General features: G+C 32.4%; 2 protein-coding genes across 4 annotated transcripts in view; one reads left to right on the top strand and one right to left on the bottom strand.

Moving 5' to 3' along the window:
* Positions 1 to 11,785, bottom strand: part of LOC134708551 (uncharacterized) — a 42,121-nt gene extending 30,336 nt beyond the window's left edge. The window contains exons 1-2 of one of the 3 annotated variants that reach the window (XM_063569190.1): positions 11,603 to 11,784; positions 6,703 to 6,823 (exon numbers count right to left, since the gene is read on the bottom strand). The gene's annotated coding sequence lies outside the window, so the exon portion shown is untranslated. Of the gene's footprint in view, positions 1 to 6,702; positions 6,978 to 11,602 lie in introns of those variants that run through there. The other 2 variants (XM_063569192.1, XM_063569191.1) reach the window with 2 other exon arrangements.
* Positions 11,786 to 13,303: 1,518 nt separating this feature from the next.
* Positions 13,304 to 18,904, top strand: LOC134708553 (uncharacterized). Its single transcript, XM_063569193.1, has 4 exons — positions 13,304 to 13,441; positions 14,735 to 14,777; positions 16,323 to 16,526; positions 17,201 to 18,904. The coding sequence occupies exons 2-4, from the start codon at positions 14,746 to 14,748 to the stop codon at positions 17,478 to 17,480; spliced, it is 516 nt and encodes a 171-aa protein (XP_063425263.1). The 5' UTR covers positions 13,304 to 13,441; positions 14,735 to 14,745; the 3' UTR covers positions 17,481 to 18,904.
* Positions 18,905 to 24,944: the final 6,040 nt, after the last annotated feature.

Raw genomic sequence — 24,944 nt, 5'->3', positions numbered from 1 at the left:
CCACAACCAAGGGACTTGCCACGGCAATATGTTGGGCGGCGGTTGACCCCATGGGGGACACAAAGTTTTATCATGTAGCATCGGACCCCACGGTGGACTTGGGGGGTTTCCTGGGGGCATCGGACCCCATGTTGGACATTGGGGATTTTCTGGTATCATCTGACCCCACGGCGGATACATCGTGTTTTTGTGCAGAATTGGAGGCGGTCTATCCATAGAATTGTCAAATGCACTGAATCTTTGGCTAGTGTTTGGTTGCCGGTGAGAAAAGTTTATACCTCCTGTAGCTATTGGTTGTTGGTTAGCATGATTAGAACGTGAAGGTCTGTTCCCATACATGTTCATTGCTGTTTTAAGGTGTTTTACGATTTCAGGGAGACCTTGTTTACTGTTCAAATGAACCTGGTCGTAGAACATTTCATCTGTTGGTTCAAACTTTTTTATTAATGTTATCTTTTGAAATTTCAAGCATTCTGTGGCTAGGATTTCGTTGGCATCGTGTACTCTTGCATCAGGCATGTCCTTCCTTCGAATTATAGGTAAAACAAATATTTTAGCATTTGGCCAAATTTGTGTTGAAGTATGAAAAAGGTTTTCAAATTCCTTGTTTTTAACTGCATTGTTCTGCAAATCCCTCGTTCCTATGCTGATAAGGACATGCTGTGGTTTTATGTTTTTGCCATTTTTCTCTATGAAAGTGGAACATGTTTCTGCTCCCCCTCTAATGTATCGTTTTATTGTTTTTCCATCTGGAGAAAATTTTTTAGGAATAATTCTTCTGAGAATCGAGTCGCTGAGAATGAGATAATCGCATTCTGACACTCCGACATTTTGAGTATGAGATTCACTTATTCTCTTTTCTCTTTGTTCATTAATTGATTCTTTTGAATTGCATCTTGAATTCATGCTAGTGTTTAATTCCTCTAAACGTGAAATGCGATTATTGAATTCTGCAATTTTGTTCGAAATTGACTCCATACTGTCATTGTTCTCTTCTCGGAAATCAATAAGAATTTTTTCATTATTTTGCAGTTTCTCAATTATGGTATCTTTATTTAATGCTGATTCTTTAAACTGTGTGTCAAGAAGATTTATTTTCAAATGAAGAGATTCCAGAGTCTGATTGCAGTGTTTTATTTTATTGTCAAAATTTTCAATTTGTTGTGAAACATATTTGATTTTTTGGTTTGATGATATTAATTCTGGAACAAATCCTTTGATGTCTGGCACAATAGTGTCTGTTGCATTCTTGAGGTCGGTTAATTTATTTACAAATAACTTAAAGGAAATGTCAATGGTGGTCAAAGTTGCTGTAAGTGTGTCAAGTTTGGAGCTCAACACTTGGCCGTGTTTTGCAATCTTTTCCTTAGGTGTTTCTACTTGATTGTCCTGGTTTTTTAATGTACCCTCTTTCCTGATTGGGGTAGATGTGTTGTTGACATTTGCAAGGGATTTTGCAAATGTTAAAGACGTGTCACTAAGATTGTTTTCATTTTGAAGATTTTTTCCAGTTGTAGATTGTTCAATTTTAGTATTGTCTAAACTTAAGCTATGATCATTAAAACTGTCATCATTTCCACTTTTTTGTAGTAGGGAGCTGTCTTGTGATTTCACTATGTGCTTCAGAGTTTTGAAATATGTTTCGCTAAACTGTACACATTTGGCACCCTGAATCACAACGGAGCCCGTTTTATAAAAGTTTATCTTTATGGTGCAGTTTTTGTCAGTACCGCAGTCACATAAAATTTTGATAACTGTTTTATCCTTTAAGAAGGTAGTTTTTTCTGTTCCAAAATGTTGTACAATTGCATTTTTCCAGGGTTCAATCTTTTCAGGCAGTGTTCTGAACGTAACGTTGTTTGTTTTACCATTAACTTGCTGGCAGGGCATTGGTTCTTCTAATTGACAGTCTGTGTATTTGTTATTCGAGTTTATATCTGTACACTCGTCAAATTCATTACCTGTTACACAATTTTGGAATTTTAATGGTGGTTTAATTTCCCTCGGCACCGCCATTTTTATCACGTTATGTTAGGTGTAAATATTTCAAGGACTGTCAGTGTTAATTATCGGACTCTGTGTTCTAAATTGAGAACTGTAACTATTTTTAACTATTTCATTAATTTATGAAGTTCCATTCATCAAATACCATGGGTTTTATGTGTATTTAAGTGCAGCATGTGAACGGCATGGGCGCATCCATTACCTGTGTCCAGTCCGGTTAATCACCCCAGACGCTATATTAAAATATGCGTCTGGGTTATCGAGACTAGTGGACCAGTAGAAATTTGTCGATAAAAATCACTGATTGCATCGCAATCTCCGTTTGTTTACAAAACAATTTACCTGTGAAATCAATAACAGGTAACTGGAAATATTAGAATTGATTAAGTTAATTAATATCTCGGGTGAGCGTCCTTCACTTAAGAATTGAATGCTTCTTTTTGTATTGGGGTGTAAAAGCGTTGACCGAAGTACATTTTGTAAATGTACGCAAGGTCAACGCTTTTACAACCCTATAAAGTTACAAAAAGAAGCATTCAATACTTAATTACATTTTTTAGCTAGGATTATAAAAACACGATTTTCATGAAGTTAAATTTTTAAATTCACCTGTGCACTTTATTGTGGGACCTCGTGTCATCATGAATGAACTATTATTGTCTCATGCAACTGCTTACGGAATAACATGTGATGTGCAAATAGCCAATCAGAATAACGTATTATAATGAAACATACATCTAAAGTAATTATAACAATATAAAATGTGAAAATTTTTGGAAGGAGTTAAACCGCAGGACAAAAAAATTAGGATAACTGAAAATCAAAAGGAAGATCGAAATAAAGTCCCTTCTTGCTCATTCTGATGATGAAGAAAGGGGGTTTTCTGAGATGAAACTTATTAAGAATGATTGGCGATCAAAATTGCGTCCAACTGTTTTATCAGATCTTTTCTACATTGTGTTTCACACTGAAGATATAGCATCCATCATTTGATCCGGTCCCGGCTATTGAAATGTGGAATATTGCTGGACAGCGCTCCAGACGACCTAGTCAGGCATCCTATGGTCGTCGTGAGGATTGCGATGACGTGGGAGACAATGTTGATATTTTTTCTGATTTTGATAAAAAAAAAAAATCAATCAGATTACCAAAAGCCTTTATCAAAATCAAAATAAAGACTATTACTTTGTTACTGTCTAACTTATGTAAACGAAAGCATCAAAATGAAACATCTGTCATTTATATTAGTGTTTGTCAAATTAATGTAATTTTTGCAGGACCAGAAGATTTGGAGCCGGGCCAGTAGAGTTTTCAGTCAACTGGTCCGGCTGGCCAGTACACAAAAAAGCTTAAATTCGACCCCATTCATGCCATCGATTGTGATGTTGAAATAACAATATATCAAAATAAACAAACAAATAATTCAAACTATAATACTAAAAGAGAAGTTAAAAATGCCAAAGGAACATTCAAACTCATAAATCGAGTCAGACAATGTCATGTTTAAACAGGGAGAAAACAGGACCAACACTGACAGAACACAATTCGAAAACACAACATAGAAAACTCAGGACTAAATGAGGTCCTGTTTTATGTGCCATTTCTCTATAAGATCAAACTAATCAGTACGATTGTGACCTGAAGCTTTAGTCACGAGAACAGCGAAGTGTTTTTTCTGCAATACTTTCGTTTTACATGTAAGCATGCGGTCGAAAGAAACTACATTTACTTTCTCTGTTTACAATGAGAATTTTGAAGAAGAAGAAAAGGGGCATTACTATTCCAATTTACATGTCTGTGAAATATAGTGGTATAATACAATATAGATAAAGAGAAACAATCTTTTAATTTATTATGTTGTTTGATAAAATTATCTGTACAAAAACATGAACTGTCTAGTAATCTGTAGATAAACAACATTTATTAGCCGGATATTATACATTATAGTTTAGGTCTTTGTCGAAACCTTTCAGAATGCACCTCATTTTCGAACTTTATTTGGCATTTTTATCTTTTTATCCGAGCGTCACTGCTGGGTCTTTTGTAGGCGAAACGCGTGTCTGTCGAACAAAATATTAATCTTGAGATATATATAACAGGATGAGTTGAGTTGGAAATATGACAGTTGTTATCCATTCGCTTAATGTGTTTGCTTTTGATTTTGCCATTTGAAAAGGGACTTTGATTCGTCATTATCACACTGGTTTGAAGACTATAGAGCCGAAATTGATTTTCTTATGGACATTACTCTGTCAAAAGGTTACAAAAATACAGCCATGCTATATATTTTCATCATTACATTTATTACTTATAATATGGACAAAGAGATCGAAAGTAGCTGTAATAATTTGACAACACTATCCCCGTATTGCTTTTGGCAAAGATAAGCTTTACATAGAAACATAAACTACTGCATATGATCTCAACGCTTAAATTGAAATGTTATATTTATATGAGAAGATAAAAAAAAAAAATTACAAAAGATGATCTTTCATTGATTATTAAATATTTTTTTTATTGTTATTATTAATATCATTATTTTATCATCATTATTATTATTTTATAGTTGATGCTGCACTTTGATTAAATGGTATGTGTTTAGCAAAGCGAACAAAAAAGCAAGTGCTAACTTGTTATGATCTAGTCAGCGATAGCAGAAACGAAATCCAAATTTGAGATGAAGCCAATGCATATTACACCGCGAGGAGGTCAGTGACAACAAAATAGCAACGATAATAATACCATGTTCGTTATCATAAAAATAGAGGAATGTGGTATGATTGCCACTAGGACAAATATCTACAAGAGTTCAAATGGAGTGGATATAACAATAACAGGCCATTGTACAGCATATAACAAAGAGAAAACACTCATACTGTATAGTCAGCAATATGACATGAAAAATTAAAAAAAATAATCCTAACAGCCTTATTAATAACAAAACAATATACGAAAACCAACATAACAAACATGTTACTACAACAACCACTTAACTGCTGGCTCCTGACTTAAGACAGGAAAATGAAGAATGTGGCGGGGTTAAATATGCTTGTGAGAGCTCAACCATCCCTTAACATGGGACAGCGTTGTAACAACACAAGATAAGAACAAAAAATATATATCATTTGCAATAAGTATATCTTCCTTGATGCATTTTCAAATGTATACCAGTTTGTTTGCAAACATATTGATTAACTATACAGATGCTTCTGTGCAGTAGATTTTAGTTACACTCTCAGCATGTTCAAAGTACAATGCGCAAATTAGGAGCCCTCATCACAACAGCTCATCTTAATCATCAATAACAGGCATGACAGACATAAACAGGGAAAAATATTCACTGCAAAGTTACGCAACCATCTTTGTTTCAAAACAATATAGTAATGGCAACAACATTTGAATGCCTTGTTCAAAATTACGAAACCATCGTTGTTTCCAAACAATGTGTAGTAACGACAACAACATTAGAATTGCCTTGCCAAATCAATTAATGAATTTATTAACGGTTGCTATGGCGACGCTTTTGTAAACAAAACATTGTAATAGTTATACAGGATAAAAATCTGTACAGACTGTTAAACTAATCCATCAAAGTTGCTGCTTTTAATGTCAATTACTTAATGATAAAAAAGTAATAATGTAAGAAGTTTCTGGCACCGTCTCGATGTTTTTGTACTAATAGTTATTGGTTAAAAAATCAGTAACTACGTCATGAAGTTTTCGAAATAAAACAATCTGATAAAAATTGGAGTGTTTCATATGCTATATTGTGATTAAAGTAGTGATAACACACGTGATTTTGAATTTGCAAAATTAAATAAAGACAAATGATGATTGTCTCGTCGGTCTACTGGTACCACGATGTAAGCCGTGAAGATGACGTCATGGTATTTTACAGTTAGGTGGGTTTTTTTTCGTGAACTTTTAATACCATTGAAATCATGTTTGCTCAGGTTAAGCAGCATGGTTCATGTCACTTTATCTTTGATTAAGTAGAGTTTGACATGGGTTGAAAAAACAAAGGTTGAATTTATACCAAGGCCTTGAAGGGGCCGAAAATCGAACTCATAAGTCGAAAACGAACTGACAATACCATGGCAAAACGACAAAAGACAAACGTATACACACACAACATGGAAAATTAAAACCCCACTTATATTTCATGTCATCAGAAGGTTAGGCAGGAAATATATGTAGATTTTATACAATATGTGACTTTCATAACTCGTAAATAATAAAATTTAATCATTGCAAGAAAATTTAACACTATAGTAACGGAGATATATATGGATTCTTTCAATGAGTATGCGAAAATAAAATAAAAATAAACATGAGTCAAGAGACATAAAACTTAACTTAAAAGTAAATGCATCAATGAATAACTAAACCTCTGACTTATCCATATGCATTTTTATCTTGCTAGAAAAAAGTGTAATTTATTATACACAAAAATCGAAAATAATATTGCTTTGAAGAATATCATAAATATGTTAAACTTTATTGCACATTAACTGCGCACATGTGTTTTCGATATTACATTATTGTCTGCAGATATTAAGATGTGCAGCCTGTTGCATAATGCCTATGTTTCTTCGGACTTATCTTTCTCTTCTCTTAATTGAAAATGTAAACAAAACCAGCTTTCAACAGATAAACATGATTTGAATAAATGTTATTAATGATTAAAAGATTACTCACCATAAATTTGATGTAATTTACAAAGAAATTCTCCTGACATTCTTTCCTCTTTACCACTCCAAAATCATCTCACCAACGAAACGTCATAATATGATGAGAACTATTTTGGCGTAAAGAGTTCCTGAAAGCAATAATTAGGTTGAATAGGTACACCTCATCACTAATCATCCATTACAAAATAATTTCTTTCATTTTTTAATAGAATTTATAGATTTGAAACCAAATGGATGAGAATTTTTTTCTGCTGCTAAAACAAGTAGTTTGTTGAAAGAAAATTAGAGTTATGCAATCTGCATTCAGACTATTTTTGTTTTATGTGCAGATTTTGGCACACGTTTGATAAATTAAGCTGCGATGTCAGAACATAATGTGTTTTCAACAATTTGTAAACGTTATTAACATTTAAGCATTAGATAAATCAAGAAATTAATTCCTCTAACTACTAGTATACAACAAATACACGTGCGTAATGTTAACCGCAAAGAACATTTGTCTTATAAGTTCGAGATATGGAGTAAATTTGAGTTTATTCGATTCTTTGAATGTAAAATCTGTTTTTGTTTTGCTGAAAATTATCTCTACAACAAATAACCTTGAAAGACTTGGTAAAACATTGATACACTCATCACGTGTTAATTATGAGAAAGTTTCCTAAGGATACCGGTTGTGCCTCTGTTTCAAAATATCAATATTGTTCAAAGACTATAATGTAAATAGATAGTTGATAGTTTCGATACTAATAAAGCAGATAAAAATGTAATAGTCGTGTTCTTGTTTTTTAAGATTAAAATAAAGTAAAAATTAGGTTGGAATGATTCTCTCCTGATTTTTATGCCCCACCTACGATAGTAGAGGGGCATTATGTTTTCTGGTCTGTGCGTCCGTTCGTCCGTCCGTCCGTTCGTCCGTCTGTCCAGCTTCTGGTTAAAGTTTTTGGTCAAGGTAGTTTTTGATGAAGTTGAAGTTCAATCGACTTGAAACTTAGTACACATGTTTCCTATGATATGATCTTTCTAATTTTAATGCCAAATTAGAGTTTTTACCCCAATTTCACGGTCCACTGAACATGGAAAATGATAGTGCGAGTGGGGCATTCGTGTACTGAGGACACATTCTTGATTTTATATATTTTACATGTTAAACAGACTCTCAGAAACTATGAAAAATAACCAAGATATTCAAAATTGGCTTTTTAAATATGTTATAGAATTATGAAAGAAAAGTAGGGATTAGCTGGCAAACTTTTATTGGAATTACATGGATAAAACTATAGTAATTCTAATATCTGACAAAATGTCATAAACAGGAATAGCACACATCCTTAATCGAATGAGAAATACACCGTGATTAACAAGTCAAGACTAGTATACAGTATACTTGTACTGCAGTTCAGATTCTTCAGATTAATATATACGTGCTAATACAATAGGAAAAAAGAGAGTAATGTTGAGCTTTGTCCTTTTTAGCCGCTATAGTACCAATCGACAATATTCACATGTTCTGACAAAACAACGTTTCATATCACGACTGAAAACACATATTATATTTAAAATAACTAGATAAATATCAGTACAACATCATAGCATAAGCGGCATACCATCCCAATATAGCGGGGGATTATGTATACTCTGGAATATCATATATTATGTCGATTGTTTTAGGAACTGAAATGTTATTTCCCGCTTATATTTTCTAAAAACGATTTTCGTTACTATACAAGTGGTTCTCTGTTATGCTTATGAATTTGAACTGAATTGAGAATGGAAATGAGGAATACATTGTATGTCAAAGAGACAACACGAACAAAGAGCAGATAACAGCCAAAGACTACCAATGAGTCTTCAACGCAGCGAGAAAATCACGCACCCGGAGGTGGTCCTCAGCTGCTCTAAATAAAATTGTGTACTATAACTCAGTTAAAATGGACGTCATTTTAAACACCAAAACATATAAATGAGCTAAATATTAAAATAGAAGTACAAGACTAAAAAAGGTCAGAGGCTTCTCACTTGTGACAGGCGGAAACATGCGGCGGGGTTAAACATGTTTAGTAAATATCTCATTTTGTCATGTTTTGATTGATATATAATACATAATTATAACTTAAGTAAGTTTAACGTTTAACTCTAAGGAGAATGCTTGAACGCTACACTTTTCTCTCACACTTCACTATTTCCCTTTTAACTTCCTTGTGAAATATTTTAGGCAGTGGCCATTCGTCTCAGACGGACAAATAGTCACAAATGTCTATTCATCCGGCAAGCCGGACAAAAAGCATTTTTATAGTTTTTCGCTATTTGTCCGGCCAAAAATATAATGTTATCCGACACCGCATCCGGGACACTTTCCGCATCACATGACACTTTTATTGATATTGAAAATTTGCGCATTCGCAAATAGATGGACGGACGAATAGAGATTTTAAACTTTTTTCTAAAATTAGGGTGCACAAAATTAAATGGTAAAAATAACAATAGATTAAGTTGGAAAATACAGAAAAAAAAGCTTGTACTTGACAGGGACTGGTAGTGGAAGACCTTCTTTTATAGGCTCTTTAACTTTTAAACAGATTTAATTTCCCCTATTCTATATTCCTTTTTTTTTCATTTTTTCTGTGCATATTCTCTATTCTTTCTTAAGTTTTGGCATATTTTCTTCAATTCAATATCGTGTTTGCCCTTTATACTACACTGTTTGCTCTAATCTGTAATTCCAACCCACATCCTCTATTATGCAATCTATACGGTTCATGTAATGAAAGCAGCTAGAATCAGACATTCTTGATGATGTATAGAATTTTCTTTATCACCCCCTTTTCGCTTTCAGTTGATTAAAGCTAGTATCTTGCTAAAAATAACTAAATTATTTCATTCTGCAGTATGTTAATGTTCTTGACAATAGCTAGGAGGTTTTCTTAGCTGTTTTCTTTTTGAACTTTAATTATTTTTTTCTGCTAATGATTTTTTTGGTTATGACAGATCAGCTGATGTCCCTGTCAAATTCATTGACAACTTTGTTTAATTCGGCCGGCTTAGAGCTTGACGAAGTGTACAGAAACTTGTTTTTTGTTGAAGGCAGTATGTTGAACCCTTACAATAGATATATCTGTCCATTCCTTTTTCTTCTTTTTTTTCATTTTTTTTTTCAAGTGCATTCGTATGCATCCTACATCTATATATAAATAAGAAGATGTGGTATATGTTCGTAATTCTTTTAAGATTGTTATCTCCTCTCGAGCTCGTGCATATGTATACATAAAGCGAACAATTGTGTTTTTATATATATATATATATATATCAATTATACAATGTGCACTAGAGCAACACAATAATTTAGATACAAAGATTCAGAGACGACGGTACCAATTTTCTGAAACAGATGCGCATTTCAACAATAAATGTCTCTCGAGGACAAAATATTTGAAAATTAAAAGCTCAGTATTAAAAAGACGCCACGCAAGTTTATGTTATTTTATTTTCTTTTTTAATACTTCTTTACAGTTGAGTTTCCATGTTATATCATAATATCAGAATTATCTATGAATTTCTGAGCACTTAAAACTAACTTTACTGCATGAAATCTTCTATGACGCACAGCAACGTATTATGGTGTAGGACGGCATGGTTTCAAATCAGCAGTATCAAATACTTTGAGCTTAGTACGTTCAGTAACTACGGCTTTTTACAGAATAATATGTTGATTATATTGTGTGTTACAGTAGCTATGCATTGTACTAATGTATCTTAAGAATTAAGTGTTTTTCATGTTCTTATTTTTATTGTATTTTCTATTATAAAAGTTTTGTAAAGTCTACTGGTCAAATTTTTAAAAAAATATTTCAACACTGCCAAATATTCAAGTGCCTGTTCATACTAAGGATCCTCATCTTTTATGAGGGTATTGATGGGGGTTCTATAATATAGAATAAAGAAAAGAAAAAATTAGAATAGGAAAATATAGACCCCAAAAAGAATACAAAATGCTGAGGTGCTAAAATATTTATTGAGAAAAACTTGTAAGACAGAAATGAAGGAACCCTCATCCTGTTTTTATTTTATACAGTCTTGAGAATATTAAGAAGTTAATTGTTATATTGTTTGAGAGCTAGTCTATTTCTGAAGCCTATAAATTATCCACTTGGCTTCTTTTTGTAGTTTGTGTCATTGCATTTCTGACTCCTAATTCATCTATTATTACTAAAGAAACAGAGGTTAGTGCAGCGCAAATTGTTTTGATTTCAAAATATATAACATAATCATTATACCTTTCAGGATTGTAACATTAAATCCAAACTATAAAAAAAAGAAGATGTGGCATGATTGCAAATGAGACAACTCTCCACCAGAGACTAACTAGCACACTTAATGTCACTGAACGGCCTTCAACAATGAGCAAAGCTCATACCACAAAGATCATACCGCAAAGTCAGCTATACAATGCTACGAAACGACAAATGCAAAACAAATCAAACAAGAAAACTAACGGCCTTTTTTTTGTACAAAAAATGAATGAAAAAAAAATATGTTACACATCAAACAAACGACAACCACTGAATAACTTGACTTGGGACAGTCGCATACATACAGAATGTGGCGGAGTTAAACATGTTAGAGGGATCCTAACCCTCCCTTAACCTTGGACAGTGGTGTCACAGTATAACATAAGAACGAACTATAAAAATTTGAACACTTGAGAAAATAAATAAAATGATATACAGAACTGTTTTTATATGTAGATAGTGTTTATAAAGAATTGAAAAGATTCTATATTTATATGTATTATAACAATCTAATGATTTTCTAAAAATGTTCCAATCGAAACAATTGTATTTCCGTATGTTTTACAAAAAGATGCGTTATATTTGTAATAATGACAAATGCATTCCCAAATGATTACTTACCTTAAAACCAGGTGAGCAATCTTTTTTATATATATCCTTGAATGACAGTTAAAATAGAAAGTTAATCCCAGCGAAACAAAGCATTCCCAGCTGATGAAATAAAAGAATATTAAATGGGAATCTAACACTACACATATCTTAGCATATTATCATGCACGGGCGATATGTGTTTAGATTACAATTATTTACGTCTACAATAATCAAATTGATGATCTCACGTGTAAACGCGCGTTAGAGGTTCCTGCAGTGTCTTCAATAATCAATCAATTACTCTTTATCTCTTCATGCAAACAAGCATATGATTGATGAAGTCTTCGGGAAGTCTCTAAAAAAAAACGTAAAACCAGAATTGAGCCGAAACTTAGTATGCAATATCCTTAGTTTAGTTGTTTTACAACTTCCCCTCTCCTTCAACTCTTGACTAACTATATGCACCACTGATATGCACTCTTTCTGTGTTCTTATTTTATTAGGATAAACATATTATATAAAGACCTGTGTTGACGAATCTTTGATTGATAATAACAAAACATTGCTTTTGTTACATTGACTATATATTGGCTTCGGAAAAAATATAGCTGTTTGAAACTGCTGACATTGTTATTTATACTGTCGCTAAGACATGATTATGGTATGAAAAGGGGTTCCATTTATTTCTATTTATTTCTCTTTTGTTTTGAACTCTATGTCACTGAAAGTTTGATTTAACCAAAAATTTGTGTAAAAACTGTAAAAAAAAAAATGAGAGTTTATTCCTGTTTGGATGACACGATATGTTTATCTCTTTTTGATTATTTTTTTTTAAATCAAAATCTCGAGATAAATAAATCTCAAAAATACATGCACGGTCATAGTTTCAAACCACATGTTGATTTATAAATACCTTTCTGGTGTTTAGTGACGCTGGATCTTGCCTCATCAAGGCACCAGACACCTCCTGTTTTAAATTTCTTTAAATGTGAAAATAGAAAAAAGTGTTCCATTTTTTCCCCTGGCATATCATAGTATTAATTTACTGTATAAAGAAATTCCTACTTCCATCATTAAATAAAATAAATCAATAATACTTTTTAACGGATTCAAACTAAAAACGTTGTACAAGAAAGGCAACATAAGATCATGTTTGAATTAGAGTAAAATAAAAAGCAACGATAAATCGATTAAGCTCTCCAAATTTGTTTTCAAAAATAGTTAAACATTGTGTAACTGATAACAAGTTAAAAATTGCATACCATGGTCTGACGCGATTTTTCTTCGACTTACTTCGTAGCCGAATGTTGAAAAACAAGGATGCATAAGAACCGAATAAAAAGAATGTCCAGTTTATGTAGAGGCAGACGCTGTCAGTTTGTAGCGATCAATGACCCCCTGTTGCTACCAGTGTGAATGAGAAACCACTAATCATGTTTCTATATCTATATCTATTTGTTTATTTTAGCAGAATGAATCATAAAATGTTAACATTCAATATAATTAATATCAATAAACAATGACTAAAAACAACAAGCAATACAAACATCTATTAATACATGAATTTAGATTATAACATACACAGCCCAAAAATCTGAAATATGTGAAGATAACGATCTCAATTAATAACATTTCAATTTTTTTATCGTGTAGTTTTTCAACACAAAGCTTCACGCCAAAATTATTGATATGCTGCACGCGCATATGTACGTGTGTGAGTGATTACAATCACCAATCCTAGACACAGTACTATCACGTTTATCTATGACTGATAATTACTGACTCAGAAGGAATCTCAGGCGACTAGGACCGGCTTTATACTATATATACTAGATACATATTATTTCTTATTAATTCTATTAAACAAAGGTAAGCGATAATAATCTTATTAATTACTTATCTATATTATTCAATCTACCAAGAATTATGTCTATAGAATTGTTTATTCAGGACGAGGCTAAACCACTAATTTGTGAAGTACTCTAGACTTATTTTTGCGATTAGTTCTTTTATATTGTCAGTTAGTGCTGTGGTACAAGTTCTAACTATTCTACATGTAGTGTATAGTCATTTTTAAAGCCAGTTTAGAAGGAGACATAACACATGAAAGTTTTAAAGTTTAAACAATTTTCTCAAAACAATTTTAATAATTGAGATGTACAAGTCTTTTGATAATTTATATAATTTATGATTGGATTGCAATGTACGGTACTTGTTTGTTTGGATGTCTGATGTATCGATAATATTGACTTAGTTTTACATATTACTTCATGTTCTACCCTTTGCCTTTCTCTGATTGAGATACAAAAACGTGTAATGGTCAATTAGCCAGAATATTTGGCCTTATTTAACCCCTTCATATGTAAATACACGCTCCAGTATATACGTGTTCCAGTCCTGATGATGGTAAATCAAGAATAGCATTAGGACTCCCGAACTGAAGATGTTATTTTCATTTTCAAGTATTGACGTTCGTCGGTAATCCAGTCTTAACTTTCAGAAATATATAACCTTCTAAATACATCATTGGTATAGACACTATTGTCGAATATCTTGCGGTGACCTACATGTATTTATGAATAAATGGAAATGTGGAGTAAACGTCAATGGGGTTGCAACATGTCGGAAACTGAATTGAATATAATAATCCAGTGTTTACATGTGTGTGCTTCCTTTGGTCGCCGTTAATAGTTTGAAATCATATCACATCTCCTTATTTTCATGAGGTAACGAGAATGGAACTAGGGATGTTTTTGTTTTTTGGAGTGAGGGTGAGTGTTAAAAACAATACCATATTGTTTCATAAAGTCCACATAGTATTCTGTGCTTTTTAGAACGCAGTGTTGCGGTTTCTTTATATTGATACATCGTGTTTTGGCACTTGCCAGATGATAGCATGACAAAACTGTCAATGCAATCTGTCTGAAGTCGATTCATGTGTGTTTTACCTGGCACATAGGATCAACGTGAATGTCATGGGAATTCCAGTGCCAATACTAATGTTCAGAGAAGTTGCTTGCAATCTAGGTTAACAAAACAGTATCTATGCAAGAAAGATCTTGATTTTATGCATTTTTACTTCATCGAATTGGTATCAAAGATTATTTGTTATCTTAATGCAATGTTTAGAATATTTAAATAAATTATTTTTTTCATTTCCAGACAAAACATTCATGGCAAGTATGGGTAAAAGAGGAAAAATTCCGTAAGTATATCAGTTTTAAAGTAAATTGCGATTGCCTTTTACCAAAAAATTGTTTTCAGACATATTCATAAAAACAGTAAAACACATTTCTTGTTTAATTTAATGAGTAAATACCTAAGAAAATCAAATAACAAACCTAACAATACGCCCAACATTCATCAAAGAACTAAATAGCAATATGTGGTAAGGAACTAATGAATTTTACATGTCTCTGATTATGTAATTAACTTCTCAGATCCAATAGATGTTGAAAAACTACAAAATATTTGACATGATTCTCTTGTATCTTTGGATCTGATCCAGAATACAGAGAACGGCGATACATACCATCAATTTTAAAAAGTTCAAGGCAATTTGTAAGAATAAAATTGAGAATGGAAATGGGGAATGTGTCAAATAAACAACAACAAGACGACCATAGAAAAAAGGAAGAATGTATCTCTTACGATTGATAAAAAAAACTCTCAGTTTTCAAATGTTAGATTCAAACTGTATCTTTATCAAAATCTTTGCTATAGATCAAAATAGATATTATACTCGGTAACTTACATGTCAGCCATTTAAACACTTGATCGAATATGATTACCGTAATAACAACACATGTTTTCTATGATAGGATTCATATTGTACGCGCATGACCAATAAATAACTCAAAATACTATCTTAATATACATATAACCACAGAAATTTCATTTCACTATTTATCTTGAAGTATAATGTCGTGCAGTTTGTACCTAGGTGTTGCATAGTTGAATGCTATCCCTCTGAATAGATAATTATATTTACGATAAGAACTCGTGCCAATGAAAAACACGCGCCATGAATATAAAAAATATGGTTCATCCGATACTTGTCTGATTCCTGCTGAAAACTTTTAAGTTGGCTTACCACCCTGTTGCCAAAGAAACTGGCAGAAGAAAGTGCTATGACGTCATAAATCAATGGAAAGATATCTATCAATCTGCAATTACGTCGTTGTTGAACATTTTTCTGCAATGATTATATACAAAAAGTAAATTGTATGATATCATATCTACAGCATCGGTACAGGTAAACAATGTGTTCTCAAATACTCGAGAGGGTATGGGATAGACAACTATCTAGCCGTCTTGTTTAAAGCATGCAACGATATATTAAATTAAAGTCTGCATAGCATTCCTATAATCAAATACAACTAACATCAAATCAGTAGCAAATAGTATACTATACTGATATCAATATGAGCAGCACAAAAACGAAAGATGGATATAATATAAACATTAGAAATGGTATGATAGTTTGTTGTTTTTCTTCTTATTCACTTTAAAGTTGTTTCAATTGTTATTTATAAAAATATATATTAAACATTACCGAATAACACATGTTTTCACTCATGCTCCTCAGAGTTAAGGTAGGTGCCTGTTATTTTCTAAGTCTCGTGTAGCTTAGACTGACATATATTGTAAAACCTTTGCCGAAGACCGTAATATGTAAATCTAGATTGTGTGGTGGTTTTTTTTCTGATTCGAGTGTGTTGATGTTACACAAAACATTTGTCTATTTCAGTAAAGACGTTCAAGCCATATTCGACAAATATGCACAAAGCAATGTTAAACGATTGCATAGACCGCAAGCTATAGAAATGCTACAACAAGAGTTTGGAATGACTCAACAAGAGGCTATGGTTATGTTTGAAACTTTTGATAAAGATAAAAATGAAATAATGAGTATTTGGGAATTCCAACAGTTCTACGAAACAGTAGGAACAAAGTAAGTTTATACATATTGTGAAAAACAAAAAGGTGTCTGTTTGCTTTAAATGTTATAACAATGCTGTTCAAATTGATAAAAATTCTATGCCATCGTTGGAATTTTTAGTCCATGTTCTTCAAGATGAACAAATTGGATATGTTGTTGTACATGTTGTAGCTAAAACAGATAGATCCGGTGTGGGATTTTATTGCAGCATTGAAGATCTATTTGATGGCCTTCGACTGTTTTCTGCTCTTTAGTCGGATTGTTTCAATTCTACATTTTAGACTTTTGTAGATTAAACCAGAACATAAACACCAAATTATTTACATAAACTTAGAAGCAATCGTGTTAATTATTTACGGTATCAATCATTTTGTATTCTGTTCGTTTAAATGATACAACGCTTCGTCCCTAAATTATAAATAATATACAGACTTAGAAACACGATATAAACACAAGCCATGCATGGTTAACTGAAAAAACATGAGAAAGGATAACAGAAGGCAATTCAAAGTTATTGAAGACCGTTTTTCCCAACATATCCAACCAACCTATAAACCCTGACCGAATGATAAATTTTTTGACATTTTGAAGCGCTTCGTATGCATGAAATTTGTAAAGTGTTGTTTCAAGTTTTATTTTTTGCTTTTTATTTCAAAGTTTAATTTAAATATGAATTGTTATTTTAGTGCAGCAGATGTAGTAGCTAGATTCCACGAACTTGACAAAGACAACAGTCTAAAATTAGACGGAGACGAAGCCCGTGCCGGATTAGAGTCTATGGTAACCGGAACCGGAAGAAAGTTAGATGAAAAAGAAATAGAATTTTTCTTAATGACAGCATGTGATAATACTGGTGCTATTGATCTTGGCATGTTTTCCAATTTGTTATACAGACTGAAACTTTATAAATCTGAGCCACCCAAAAAGGGCCAGAAAACGCACATTATAGGAGACGAAACTGATTAAAAATATGTTGTATTGTATATATAGGACTATGAAATTTACATTATTCATTGATATCATTGTAGGTTAGAAAGATTTTATACGAAACATTGTATATTTTATTTATGTCATGTATGTATATAGGTCACAGGAGCATCTATAAAATTTCAAAATATAAATGTAAGATGCGAACGGATTAGATATTTTAAAAAAGTGATATGCTTTGTTAATAAGGGGCATGCGATGTTTACCATTCACGGAATACATGATTTTTAACCCGTCTGAAACCTTTGCCATCTGAATTTAAAATTATTTAAAATACGAGGAATAGAGAAGAGCAATTAGAAATATATAATGAACTTAACATGCTAAAAGGTTTACAATGTAGATTGTCAAAATAAGTAAATGTCTAAGTTTTAAAAACTGAATGTAAAAAAAAATCCAACAAAAAGGATATGTTTTACGATTAATACTATGTCTTTTATAAATGAAAACATCTCTTGATTATGCAATTGTAATAGAAATAATCGTATTAATGAAAAATCATGACATTGATAGCTTGCTTTCGATATATGAGGTTGATTATCGTTTTGGTATCGTTTGCAATCTTTAGAAATCTATTGCACATTTCAAACTTCAATATGCAGAGAAGTAAACAATTAGTTTCACATTTCGAAAACAAATGTTTGTTTCGTTATTTTCGACATAACATCGCTTACCTTTAACACCGAACAGTTCCTAAGCTATGTCGTCTAAAAAAAAACCTATTATCAGATCAATGCAGATTATTTCATTTTTTATACATGTATCATTTATATTCATCAAATTCATATTCGTGTAATTAGCTTCGACCACAATCATATTGATCGTAAAAGTGCTGTAAAATTGAAGGTGATGAGCTTGTGGATTGAATTTGAACAACAAATATTTAAGATTGTATATTTTTATTTTATTGGAATTTTATATATACAGTTTTGTATATATACCCTTAACATTAACAATAAATATTTCCTTGTGAAACACAGATGTTCGATTATAAGTAGAACACGACACAATTAGTTTTTCTACTTCTTTGCAAATTTTAATTTTGTTTAAATAAAATACTGTGCTTTCAACTTGTTTTACGGTAAACTAGTATTCAAAAGAATGAAATTCAAAACAAAATTAATGAGAGGTGGTGAAAACCCGACATAACTCGCTATTATATTTCTGATCAGTTTTGCAATACACAAGTGTAAACTATAAGCATTTTGAATACTAGTAGTCATGTTTATATTTGTTTTACCTTGCAATGTTTTAATATGCATCCTCATACATGTAACTAATCATATAGCTTTAAAACTCATCTGGAACACAAATGTAATACTTCAAACCTACTGATATAAAAATTATTTATTCCATAGCCAAATTATTTTGTATTTTACAATAAAACATATGTTTAACTATAATGATGTTTGTTTGAGCTTATTTTTTAGAAGTGGATATTTTTACTTCTATTAATTTGTTCTATACTGAATGGATTGTGCTGTACGGTGGGTGCCTTCTGAGGAATAGGATTTGTTAACCCTTCCTGAACATTATGTGCCTTTCTAAACACAGCCTTTTCTTGTCGTAGTTTCTTATCCGAAGCGTCTTTAATTCTTTATATAAAATTATGCGACAAAAGTTACTTGGAATGAATAGTAAGGTGCTCCCTCTCCAGTTGAATAAAGTCTCCTGGTTTTGATATTGTTATGATGTTTCCTTTAGACAAACTGCTAGGAATAACAGCTTGTTCCCATATTTTCTGGCATACTTGGTTTAAAGTATATATATATACGCTGATAGCTCTGGATCCATCTTTAAAACATCTGTATTTAGTTGGTCTATACAAGGTCTCTTTTTTGTGACTTTCGGTATTTCTTGTTGTGAAGGTGGATCTGTAATACCAGTTTTTGGAGGGATTCGTGTTGCTTAGTCTTAAGTTTTCTATTGTGTTATCTATTATTTGTCTGCTTGTCTTTTTCTTTTTTATCCATGGCATTTTCAGTTTATTTTCGATCTATGAGTGTGACTGGTATCTTTCGCCCCTCTTCTATGTCCAAGTGTGTTTCGGGATTACTTGATGGGTCGCCTGGACTCTTTTGATTAAGAACCTCTTGAAAATTATCCTTCCATCTTTAGTACTAGTATTGATCTTGTTTCAAAATTTCACAAAGACTTTCCCTGTGTAAGCTGTCAAAGTTTTTTTTTAAAGTCTACAAAATTCACAAGCAGTTTATTTTTCCGTGCCACTCATGACACTTTTCCTTGAAGTTTCGTAGGGAAAATATGTGGTCTCTGGAACCTCTACCTTTCTGAAACCAGCTTGTTCTTGTTGTAGTTTTTTTATCCACCTCGTCTAAACTTATGCAACAAACTTTACTTGGAATGGATAGTAAAGTGATTCCTCTCCAGTTTGTTTCTATATTTTCTTAAATACTTGCTTTAAAGTAGCCGCTGCTTGCATCTTAAAAAGTTTTGTATTTAGTTGGTCTATGCCAGGTCCCTTTTTGTTTTTCAAACTTTTAATGACTTTCGGTATTTCTTGTTTTGAAGGTGGAAGTGTTTCTATTTTAAGTCCAGGTGTGCTTCAGGAATAACTGATAGTTCGCCTGAATCTTTTCGGTTAAGAACCTCTTGAAAATTATCCTTCCGTCTTTAGTATAGGTCTTGTTCTGTTGTTGGTATATTGATGTCTTTTTCTTTAATTGACATATTTACATTAGTTTTCCTTTTAACTACTCAGTTGTTTAGTTACTTGGTAAATCTGTATAATTGTCTGATTTGAATTAATCGAAGCTGCTCCTCCTTGCTTCTCCTGCTATGTCATCCGTAAAATCCAATTTGTTCTTACGAGACGCTGTCTTTACCTTCTAGTTGCATTCAGTATATTTTGTTCTTAGCTTTTCCGTAATTCTCTCAGAACGTGTTAAACATATTTTGTTGTTCACTTCACTTCTTTTCTTTCATCTATCAATTTCTAAGTTTCAGGGGTTAAATCTATATTCTGTTGTTGTACATGTCTTTTAAAAGAAAGTACCTTTCAATTTGCTTCATTGTTGATTTCATGAATATGCAGCCATTCATCATTGACTGATATTGTGTTTGTATAGTCAGTTGTGAGGATGTCTAAGCTAATAACTGAAACTTGTTCTTTATTATTTTTTAAACTCGTGCTGGATTTTTGGGTCTTGTGATTTACCAGCATAAAATTTCTTTTTCACGTTTACATAGGTAGACAACTTTTTAAGTTTTAGTTGTTTGTAATTACTAGATGGTAGCCAGTAACAACATCTGCACCTCTCATAACACGTACATCTTGCATTGATCTTTTCCACAATCCATTGATGATACTATGGTCTATTTGGTTTTTGTCTCTGCCATTTGAAGAAATCCATGTCAGTTTATGTATATCTCTATGAGGGAAGATAGTACCCTTTATCTGAGCTATTGGCACCATATAAATATACTTAACGTTCCCGATTGTCATTGATTTTGCCACACCCGTATTTTCCAATAATACTCTTTCATTTACGGTGTTATAATTTCCACCTTTTGCCTACAAACCACACCTAACTATTGTAACACCATTTTATGTTTTATAAATATCTACATGTACGACCAAATTTAAAATGCAATAGTGTTTTCAGTCAAAAGAAATATATGAAACCGTGCATTTCTTCTCATAATTAGTATATATCAATTTAATGCACCTTGATTTGTTTATTCACTAAATATAAACCTGTCTCAAAAATTAAGTGTATCCTTCTCAATTAAAAGTTCATTCTTGAAGTATTCCAAATTCTGTTTTCGTTTTAATTTGCTTGCAATTCAGTTAACCATGAAGTTTTTTTAATTTTATTTTGAAAATTCAGATATTGATTTATGAGCCAAATTCTTATCTTTCAAATGCATGTATCTCAATAACAAGCACCAGTATGAAAATGAGAAGAGCTGGATATATGTGTAAATGAGATAGATATTCTTCTATATATTACAATAAACATTATGTACAACTTAGATTTGCCTAGTTCCTTCGGTGCAACATGATACTCTTATGACATTTTATGACGTTGAAACTCATTGCAATTTGTTTTGCCAGCCTTCCAATGATTTTAAGTCTTTATGAAGAAGTTCACTGTCTGCTTGGTTGGTGATGGTTCGAAAAAATAGGCTGTAATCGGCAAATTGTTTGGTCTCTGATGTCGTAACTGATTCTGTCATGTCATGATGTAGTCTAAGACCAGTTATGGTTCGAGAACTGTGTCTTGAGGTACAACAGAGAGTACTGGTATTTGCGTGGAAACACAGCTTCCAGTATGACAATATGTCGTTTCCTGTTCTAATGTAGAAAGGAGCAAATTCATCTGTTGGCTTCAGCTTGAAATCGTAATATCCAATATTGTGTTGATAGCGGCGATTTATTACCTTGTAGAATACTTTTGCAAAATCAAGAATGATATTATAATGTTTCCTTAAGTTTCTCTTTTCATTTTCATGCAATGTCATAAATTGTTATTGGGAGTTTGGATTCGCCGTGCTGTGTATAAGATAGTAAAATTGAGACAGGAAATGGGGAATGTGTCAAAGCGACAACAACCCGACCATAGAGCAGACAACAGCCGAAGACCACTAATGGGTCTTCAATGTAGCGAGAAACTCCCGAACCCGGAGGTGGTCTTCAGCTGGCCCCTTAAATTTTTCTGTTTAAGTGGTCCATTATGTGGCTATGTCACAATATGAATAAAGACCGTACATGGTATAAGGGTAAGTGATACAAGTCTGTAATTAGATTCTAAGTGCGCTTTGTCCTTTGAAAAGCGGAACTACGTGTGCATCTCTTCAATCTTGCTGGACTTCGCAAGCAAGTGTTCAATCAGTTTTGGTATCGCTTTATAACTTACTGTACAGTGTTAGGATGGGAGCAAATTGTTTTGCTGCTACTTTCAGAATAAAATATGTTAATGAACCTAGTATCAAGACAAGTGGCTTTAAGGGGTTGAAGTTTGTGGACTCCATTGGTGGAGATTTAAAGGCAGTGTCTGCGTGTACCCGCATGCGGGTAAGAATACCTGTAGTTAAATTGCCATTTGTAGGCTACACATGCCCACATCCGGTTTTATAACAAAATGCCTACTGATAGGGAATGAAACATGAAACATATACAGAAACTGTCGATAATATAGGGATTTCGTGTAGAACGAGTGAAGAGTATGAAAAAAAATATAATAATAATAATTTTAACAACCTTCTTCTCTAAGTAAATTCCTCCGCAACGGAGCACCCGTGTCACACGGTAAAAAGAAATCCCTTATTTCTATATTACTGTTTAAAAATATGGAGCAGACTAGGTTAAAATATATACAATCCTTAAAAGATTATCGTTGTCCTAAAACCATTTATTAATGTAAAAGCTAACATAAAAATATTTACACCTACTATTCTATGTACATTAAGCATATAATAATGTAGTCATAATATCTTAAAACGCACAGATTAAAAAGGAGTGAAATAGATTTACTGTTGAGAGGTAAAAGGACATAGTTTATTTATTTATTTCTTGACAGAAAAAAATAAAAAGATAAAAAATATAGATTGCTATTAATGGTCTGGGATTTAGCATTACTATTTAAATCACTAAAATTAAAATTAACTGTTATGTTACTGTACATAATATGCAGAATTTATATCAGTTTATTTCTATTTAACTAGTTGTTCTACAGTTAAAATAGAGGTTGATTATATGGAATCATAAAACTTTTATAAAATCTAAAATATTTGATCTGAATCATTACCAGTTAAGGCCTTTTAAAAACTAAAATATGGAATATTCCTCTTTTTGTGTTACATTGTCCATTTAAGTTTACTCTTAGGCTTCCATTTAGGATATATATGTCTGATAATTAATCAACTCAATTTTTTTATTTTGTTTTTTGGGGGTAAAAGTTAATTGATAAATTAATGGTTATTTAGACATTACAACCATGTGCCATAAAATTGAGAATGGAAATGGGGAATGTGTCAAAGAGACAAAAAAAAAAACAACAGCAGAAGGTCACCAACAGGTCTTCAATGTAACGAGAAATTCCCGCACCCGGAGGCGTCCTTCAGCTGGACCCTAAACAAATATATACTAGTTCAGTGATAATGAACGCCATACTTATTTCCAAATTGTACACAAGAAACTAAAATTTAAATAATACAAGACTAACAAAGGCCAGAGGCTCCTGACTTGGGACAGGCGCAAAAATGCGGCGGGGTTAAACATGTTTGTGAGATCTCAACCCTCCCCCTATACCTCTAACCAATGTAGAAAAGTAAAAGCATAACAATACGCACATTAAAATTCAGTTCAAGAGAAGTCTGAGTCTGATGTCAGAAGATGTAACCAAAGAAAGTAAACAAAATGACAATAATACATAAATAACAACAGACTACTAGCAGTTAACTGACATGCCAGCTCCAGACTTCAATTAAACTGACTGAAAGATTATGATTTCATCATATGAACATCAGGCACAATCCTTCCCGTTAAGGGTTTAGTATCATACCATCATAACATATATGAGAAGAACATAACCCGTGTCATGCCAACAACTGTTTTTAGAATAAATGTGTTTAGTTCCGACGCAAAGACCTTATCAGTGACTCAATATTAACACCAAAATATTCAATCTTTAATGACTTGACAACAGTATCGTAATTATATCCCTTCTTAATAAGTCTATTCAAAGGTTTTGTAAGTTTCGGAGGTGAATACTGACACCTTTGAGCTTTATAAAGAATATTTCCATAAAAAATTGGATGTGAAATACCTGAACGTATGAGAAGTCTGCATGTTGAACTATATTTACGAATGATGTCTTTATACCGATGATAAAATTTAGTAAATGTTTTGACTAGTTTGTGATATGAAAAACCCTGGTGTAATAATTTTTCAGTAATACATAAATTTCTCTCGTTAAAATCTAAAACATTGTTACATACACGAGCGAATTGTACAAGTTGAGATATATAAACACCGTAAGATGGTGACAAGGGAACATCTGTTTAATGAAGCTGTGGAGCAGTAGTTTGAATTTCATAATCTATCACTGGTATCATATGGAAGCAAGGACCCCCTGACAGAAAAAGCCACCGCTTTATACTGTTCAAACTGAACATCTCTCATGTACCTAACCTACAGGTAAACCTTAATGTCAAGGAGAACAAGGCAACACAATTGATCTAATATATTCATAGGATGAACAATGAGATGCTACTTATTGACAAGAGATGACTCTTTCAGACATGTACAAAGGTTTTTTTCCTAATTTTATTACTTAGTTCTTCAACTTTCTAAATATAAAAATAAAACATTTGGAGGAGGGGAGAAATATCTTACATGAGGCTACTGGCTTACTAGCTTCAACAAGTCTGATTAATTTGGGGAATATTGCACGACTGACTGTACCATTATAAATTTGA

The sequence above is a fragment of the Mytilus trossulus genome, chromosome 2 (assembly GCF_036588685.1).
Source record: "Mytilus trossulus isolate FHL-02 chromosome 2, PNRI_Mtr1.1.1.hap1, whole genome shotgun sequence".
In the NCBI taxonomy this organism is placed as follows: domain Eukaryota; kingdom Metazoa; phylum Mollusca; class Bivalvia; order Mytilida; family Mytilidae; genus Mytilus; species Mytilus trossulus.
Note: the sequence above shows the minus strand (reverse complement) of the source record. Positions and strands in the feature narration are given on the sequence as shown.